Here is an 8632-nt window from a genome sequence, read left to right as displayed (position 1 = left end):
AAATTCTGTGCATGTATTTTTCCATTTTTTAAATGAACAGTACGTAAAATGTAAAAGGATAGTAGTGTAGACATTATTGAAATGAAACAGAAGATATAATTACGTTTTATTTTTTTAATTACACAGAATTAAGATTAAAGTATAGGAGACGGAAGTGGTATTATTTTTAAGAATGTTTTGTTAAATAAATTTTTTTATTGTATATTGTGTGGTAATTTTTATAGTTGCGCGAATTTAATAGGCCACATTTGACAATTTATCAATTTTTTTTAAACTTACTGGAATAAATATTAATTTTCATGATGACCACCACAATAGAGCGTCAGTGAACCCTTTTTTATTTTAAACCCATACACGTTACAAAAACATCGATTTTTCATAATAACTGATTTTAATTCAAATATGTTTGAAGTCCGTATCGATTCGTTCGCTTAAATCCATGTTTAAGTTGATTAACTTACTATAAAGTTAAAACTGATAGACGTCAAATGTTACCTATAAAATTGGCTTAACTATAGTTATTAGAAAGTTGAAGACGTGCTCTGAACTGTAAAAGGAAATATCAAACATGTTTAATTAATTCTGATTAGAATTTATATAAATGTAAAAAAAAAAAAACAAAAAATACTATGTAACTTACCTAACAATTTATGTTGCAGTATAAATCCCTCTAAAAACTGGAGCGTTATTAACTCTTATGTCGAAAACAAAAGGTCTATTTGCGACAAAGTACTTCTGGCCAAGAGAAGCAGTCATAAATGCCTTAAATTCTATAAAAAAAAATGATTTACAACGACAAAAAAAATTACGTGTGAATCGGCTCAATATATCGCTCGGCTCGAAAGCGTCGCCGAACCATCGGCTTGCTTTTTCTAAGTTTTAAAACATTTTAGGTGCCTTGGATTTTTAGCAAGACAACTTCATAGTACAATCAAAAGCATAGAATCCGCTCAGTTAAAATAAAAAAAAAAACTATAAATTACACATACGAATATAAGTTATTATTCTCCTATACCTCTGTGATAGAGAGTTAAAATGAGTTGATACAATAATTTGAGGAGTATTTAATTGACGAAAAAACATTTTATTTAATAAAGCTAGCATTTTTAGTTTACGAGATTTTTAGGTTTTTTAAGTGACATGGATTTAATGCTCTTGAGTAGGTTTTTGATTGCACCCAAAAAATAATAATTATAAATCAGATGTATTCGTAATATTCTTACCATTCGCAGCTCCTGCTGCAGTACCTTCTTCATTTACTTCCACAAATGCCTTTTGACTTGCTTGACCAATATATAAGTTACTATTTCTATTTCCGCTTATTATTTTAGACAGGTTAGATTCATTTCTTTTAAAAATTTTCGTAACGCCCACCTACAATATAATCTTCAATTTAAAAACATTTTAGAGTGCAGCGAAACTTTTTTCTAGTAATTTCACGATATTCTCTTACTATAATAAATTAGTATTTTATTTAAGCTTGCTATTCTTTCTCGTGGAATTAAAAAAGTAAAAGTAAGTAGCCTATGCGTTCTTCCAGACTATAACCTACATCTATTCCAAATTTGAGATCCATTCAGCCGTTTAGGCGGCAAACAAACATTCATCCATCTCTTTAGACTTTATAATATTAATGAGATAAGATAAGATTGTCTTAAATAAGAACGCAACATTACTCACATGTGGTAACGCTTCCTTCAAGTCTATTTTGGTTTCAATTGTAAATCTCGGTATTTGTACCACTATATAAACTGGTTGCATTTCTTGCAAAGCTTTTTCTAAGACAGAAGGATCGTTCAATTTAGCTTGAAGGTGAGTAATTCCTTCTATTTCATTGGGAAGGATTATATAAAGTGCTGAATTATTATCTACATAAGGTATTTCAATTATCTGAAAGTAGAAGTAAACGATAGTATCTTCAACATTATTACACGGTCTATGATTTTTGTCACGAAATTTGTCGGATATTATACAATCAGATTTTTATCATAAAATTAAGAATAACGAACATACCGATGAATTAAGCTCTTCACTTTTACCGAATTTGTATTTTGAATTCCTTTGCATCATCGGCACTTTTACCGTACTATGTTTTGTTACATGGAAGTCTTGTGCATGTGTTAAAACCTTTGGAAACGGCATTTGCCACGCGCTCTGTTAAAAGAAAGATAAAACCAAACATTATCTTATTAAATGATTACATATCAACACTTTTGATTAAAATCAGACCTGGAAATAAACAGAATTAAGAAGTAATATTACTGTGTCTTTATTTAAACTATTAGGATCTACTAAATTTTTGATATGATGGTTTGTGTGGTCTTCCACCTGGAACAAAAACGTTTCTTATCAAGATATATAGTCAAAGAAAAAACAAATTGACATATTATAAAAATAGGAGTTAATTCTATTTACCCATTTATTTATTTCTGTCGCTGTCTTTTCCGGTTGTGTAAAGTCAGCATTTGTAACTTCCGAGTCGAAGATCTGTCGTGTCATAGCCGAGTAATCTTTATCAAGCCTATGTTCTGCACTGACGTAAATTCTGTTAGCTATTTTTAATTCAGCTCCTGGTAATAAACCTAGTTTAGTTTTCATTTCCGTAAAAGCATTTATTGTCTGGAAATTTAAATTATTATAATTTAAACAGAATTCTATGAGATATCTTTGGGCGTTTTTGTTTGTTGCAACTAAATCTGATTAAAATCATTCCATTTGAACTAGCTGTTGCCCGTGACTTCGTCCGCGTGAAATTAAAAGTAATGCAAAACTTAACCTAAGTTACTAACGAAGAAATTACCGTTCTAATGGTGAAAGAATTTTTACAATCGGATCAGTAGTTTTTGTGTGAATTAAATACATACAAACATCCAAATATACAAATATTACTAATATATAATAATATACATATAGATTTCCCATAGTTATGATTTATTTGTAAAATTGATGTAATTTGTAGTAATATTCTAAGTCATCATTATCATCATCTTCCTTCTTAATCTGCTCCCGTAGGGTCGGCGCAACAGATTGTGTCCTTCAAATAACTCTATATTTTTTAATCTTTATTTTATTAGTTTTAATTTATTCTTACCGACTGATCATTCGGCAAGCCGATTGCTGCAAGAAGTTCATCGTAAGTGGCTCCATCCGCGCCAAGGGAGAGTTGCGCTAGAGGTGTTAGTAAGGAAAACGCAGACATCACAAAACTCTTTTCGGTGTTATTTTTCGCAACTTCCTGAAATTAATTACATGATAAAAGTTCATTAAATGTGAATGAATTTTATCTGAAGTTGTAAATAATATTCCTTACAGAGAACAACTTGGCTGTTAATTTTGTATTTCCATTCAATAAAAGCGCCGCATCCTCATTGCAATGGACCATCGCCACGATGGCTGACAATATTACTGTAAATAGGAAACAAAATTAAATTGAGATTTTAAAATCTTTTGATATGTAGGTACGTTGCGAAATTTTACCACCGAAATACTGAGACGCTTCCATTAACATGTATAGTTTCTACGTAATTTGACGACTGCCAGATTGTAAGCAGCACTTACAAAGCGAAGTGTTTAAGATTTGTGTCAGTTGTCGTCCATTAATGTTAAAATTAAATTGTATGTATTTAAGTAACTCAAAAACTATTGGGCCGATTTCAAAAATTCTTTACAATTAAAAAGCTACATTATCACTGAGTAATAAAAGCTATTTTTGTTATTATTTTTTAATCCAAGTAGACGAAGTCGCGAAAAACGGCTAGTACAAAATACTTACAAAGCATACACTTCATGTTGGTTGTTGTCACTCTGACGCTCACCACTTCACTGCCGTATACACGAATATGCCAATTATAAGTAAATTATTACTACATGAGTTTCATTAATCTTATCGCCGGATTCGTAACAGTTTCCCATATTTTACCGTAATAGTCTTCTCTTGGTCTTTGGTATTATCACGTTGCAACTATTATAGTAATTTGTGTGTAACCAGATTCCATTTTACGGTTAAATCAGAGAATATTGGGAAATGTACTTCATTAAATAATGCCCTCGTGCATTAAAAAGTATTACAAAACACTGCATCAAAAGACAACATTGTGTTTACCATAGAGTAGGTTATTATGCGTTTAGAACGTTTGTTGTTACTCTCGCTATAATTTAGTTTTACAGATGAAAGATACCAACGGTCCATATCTTGCATCATTTTAAAAGTATAAAAAATATCTCAATACTCCACATTCAAAATAAGTGACGAAAAAAACTGTAATTTTAATAACATGTCAAAGTTAATTAGATGATTTTGCGTAAATAATTTTCAACTTACGGTTCTTTCTAAATGGAATATTATTCCACAATAACATTGACTAAATATTACGAGAAATAATTAAAGCATAACTGTAGTATAACTATATATATTTCAACTATATCGACCATTTCATTATATTTACATAAATGGAATTAAAACATTGTAACAATCCATCATTTAGATCCATTGTTCTAAGTCGAACAAAAATAAGCACGCTGTAATAATTCTGACCATATACGGTTTTTAATAAGTTCTCGTTTTATTTTATTTTTTTTACAATTCTCTTTCACTGTTATGGCGTAAATACTCGTATCATCGGGCAAATTAACTTGTAGCTTCTACAATGAAAATCAGTTAAATCGGTCGCCGTGAAGATATACACCTTATGAACATAGTTGCATACAAAACGTGCTTAGGTAACTTGAACTTAATTTTGCATTTTTACTCCTACTTTGTAGTGAGATTTTCAATTAATTTCATATAACTTATCAAAGAAATATGTTTTTAATGCGCAGTATCATGATAAGAAACACTAAAGAGTTAATGAAATTAATCGCTTGGTTATTTCTGAAATAAACCTTTTTTAAATATACGTTTATTTATAATAGAAATATAAGTGATCACTTTTAGTTATTTTATTATAGAAATTCAAAGTAAATTCATGTTCTATTAACCTAATTATAATGATGGACATTGCATTCGAAATTTAAGTAATTAATTTAGCAGATGTGATAGGAATGTACAAATAGAGAATCAATCAAATAAATTACTTGCATTTCTGTTTTGAATAATATTAATATGCGTAATTATTTTCGAAGCTTAAAATTCGAGCTCTATGAACATTAACCACATGTTTGTAACTAGGTTTTAATTTCGGTATTCAATAAAATTTAATACCGAAAAACATTTGTTCAGTGTAATTTTATACTAAACTAGCTGTTCCCATGCGACTTCATCTGCATAAATTATAAAAAAATAATATTGTTGTTCACATTTGTCAAGTTATCAATTGCAAATGTCAAAATGACATGACATGATGTCAAACCATGGCAACCTTGCTTCCTTGATGTTGGCAACAACTTATGGTCTCTTTTCCACATTAGAGTATTTATCCAAAATATTTACCCTTAAGTTTAACAGCGTGAAAATATATAGCCTAAAGCGTGACGTGTAGGGCTTTTTATTAAAAAAAAAAGTTATTCGAAAATATGCTGTGTATGCTGACATCTTAGGCAACAAAGAATTGTGTGTTTACGCTTTATTATACTAGTAAAGACTAGTATAGAAGTAAAGATAAAGAAGTAAAGAAGTATAGATATGTTATGATACATTTTTGTTCTTCAACTTATATGTAAACCGATGATTCTGATATTTTTGTACAAGGGACTAGTTATTAAAACCAGCAGCGAGATCGGTTACAGTCACCAACTTGTTACTAAATGTCGTTTTGATTGTTATGTTTATAATGTTTAAGTAATTTCAACCTCCCTATACTCTCTTCTCTGCCTTATCATTATTTTATTGTTAAAATAGGTTATTAATTCTAACCGTTAATTCGAAGAAACATCAAAGCAGGTAATTAGCAAATTAACAAGACCCGCTTGTTATGATCGTAATATTCCTCGTAAATGTTGAAGCCAGCCGGAATATCGAATTTAATTTTCCTAAGTTAACGTTTAATTATCATTAAAAGCATGAACTATAATTTCACCTCTCATTACCAAACGTGCGAATTTTGTACTTCTTTCTCTAAATTGTCTACGGCATAGATAGCTTAATATTCTTTCTTTCCTTTTTTAATTCTTACATATAAGGTAATAATTTTATTTAATTACTTCGAACATGATATTTATTATATTTAACCCATTTACGCTCCGCACATCGTATAATATTTACAGACTCCGTAACATCAATATGTGTGCGGTCACGTTGCACACATTTATCTTTTCAAGGCGAAACTTATTCGATATTAACTCTAACATGATAGTGAATAATTCAAGAGGGCGAATATGAAAACAATAAAGCAAAAAAAAAAGGATTTTAAATAGCGAACTAAAAATTGTCACTGTTCTGCACCAAATATATCATGTTTAAAAAAATAACAAAACGAAACCAAATATAAGGAAATAACTATTCATATGTATTTGAACATAATGAAATTTACCTAACTAATGGCATAATACAAAGCAACACACACTAAGTACTTCCCAATCCAGATTTCTCAATACCATTTAGTATGTTAGCTGTCAAAGTAAAGCATTAACAAAACAATTATTTTCGAATTGGATTGGGTGCATTTAGTTTGGCGACATTGTGGCGACATGTCTCGTAACAATGTACACACATTCGTGCGCTTTTCGATCCGATCTCCCTTTGCGCTCGGGTTCCATTAATGCATTGCTAAACTAGTTAACTTGATGGACACTGCAATTGCAGTTTAAAATGTGATTGGGGCGAGCTAAAAGACGGATAAATTAATCAGATAAAAATGTATTCTTGGATAATGTTTTAACGAAATATGGTTTATTCGAAATTTAAAACAATTTACATTACTTTTAATAAAACTAGTATTTTTATTGAAATATATTTCATACCCTATGATATTGTAGAAATAAAATAAACAAATAGCTTTCTTTTAACTTAGTTCATAATAATATGTTAAACATTATATTACCTCTGCTTGGCTTCGTACTATGGCGTTACAAAAGAGGTCCGCCCTCGGTGTAAATTGCGGCTACCCGCAGCACTGATTTTCAGCCAGCTTTGTTTACGTACGCCGTCTGTGCGAAAGACATTCTCACATATCGTTTACGTATTTTATATCAACAGTATTCCTGTAGTATTTTCACAAAGAACAAAAATTGTAGTTATTTTCTTTATACTTTTTATTACATCATCATCACCATCTTTCTCCTTATCCTACTCCCGTAGCGTTGGCGCAACAGGTTTTTGTCCTCCACATAACTCTATCATACGTCATCTCAGTCATCACTCCCCTTTTGATCATGTCACCTTTTACGCAATCCATCTCTTTCTAGGTCTACCTCTACCGATGTACCTTTCCACACTCATAACTAGCGTTCTTCTTGTAACATGCGATTCATCCCTCCTCATAACATACCCATACCATGCTAACCTTTTACTTTCTACCTATTAATTATTTTTTTATATAATATATACAAATGACTCAGTACAAAGCACATTTATGTGATCAATTTTCTTATTGCAAAAGTAAGTACAAGTGCAAATTGTTAATTATTTTAAAATAAAATTAAAAAAATAATTGTACTTGTAAAAGTTTGCACTTTGTTTCAGTATTTCTAAATAAAAGCTGCGCTTTAAGCCCCGTGCTTTCGTTTACCACAATAAGCTGAGCATGAAAGTGAAGTGTTTCCTTCTTACTTTTAATTTATTCACTCTTCTAGTTAAAAATAGTAGCAATGCAGAAGTAGGACTTAAAACACTTTTACTACGTTACTATTTAAAACGCATTTGAAGTTTTCAGTTATATTACGTTTCATGAAATGTAGCTAACACATTTTGCAATATATCGAAAAAAGAATAAATATATAAATATTAATTAGAATGTCTATAACTATTCTCTAATAGCGTTTTTATCTACATTTTTGGTCTCAAAATGTATAAGATATGTATTTAATCAAATTATTTGATGGTCATAAAATTTTAGTTCAATTGTTTATTTAGAAACAAATTAATACAAAGTACATAATAGTGGACATTTAGATTGCACTGAACTAACAGAATTCAATTAGATACGGCTATTAAACATTCACTATTTATCTTTGCATGCATGGTTCAATTACATAATAATTAGAACCTCCACATTAATAATGCTGACTACTCACATACTTGGTAATTTAAAAAATAAACTATAACTTAAAATACCTAAAACCCACTACACTGTATCCTATCGGCCGAATTCTAGAAAACAATTTTGAACATTTCGTCGTAAGCTTATATATTGGACGTCAAAATTTTAATGGAATTTAGGCGTGGCCTTATCATTTTAGATATTATTACATATTAGAATATCGTTTCATTATTCTCATTGAAAACACATACAAAAACAACACATGTAAGTGCGAACATGAAACTCTTAAATCAGTCGTGTATTTTTTTCACTGTATCAAATTGTAAAAAGTTCTATAACTATCTTGATCAATGATGCAAATAGACCAAGAATAGATGAAGAGTAGTGACACAATCTACAGTATTTTTTACAAACAAACAAACACTCAGCAGGAGTGTGTATCATTACAGAGAGCTGTCGCTGTAGACGAGAGCGCACACTGGATTTACTCCGCAAAA

The 8632-nt window shown here is 30.2% G+C and overlaps 1 protein-coding gene across 1 annotated transcript; it reads right to left on the bottom strand.

Annotated features, from left to right (window-relative positions):
- Positions 1-231: 231 nt before the first annotated feature.
- LOC106105514 (antichymotrypsin-2-like) lies at positions 232-3392 on the bottom strand. The gene is made up of 9 exons (XM_013285877.1): positions 3311-3392; positions 3092-3235; positions 2416-2619; positions 2230-2328; positions 2014-2154; positions 1681-1890; positions 1224-1374; positions 641-770; positions 232-547 (listed from the first exon to the last, which is right to left on the bottom strand). Exons 1-8 carry the CDS (start codon positions 3380-3382, stop codon positions 649-651), a joined length of 1143 nt encoding a protein of 380 aa, XP_013141331.1. The 5' UTR covers positions 3383-3392; the 3' UTR covers positions 232-547; positions 641-648.
- Between the last annotated feature and the right edge of the window lie 5240 nt (positions 3393-8632).

This window comes from Papilio polytes, unplaced genomic scaffold (genome assembly GCF_000836215.1).
Source record: "Papilio polytes unplaced genomic scaffold, Ppol_1.0 DF822845.1, whole genome shotgun sequence".
Classification (NCBI taxonomy): Eukaryota; Metazoa; Arthropoda; class Insecta; order Lepidoptera; family Papilionidae; genus Papilio; species Papilio polytes.
This window is presented reverse-complemented; position numbering and strand designations above follow the sequence as displayed.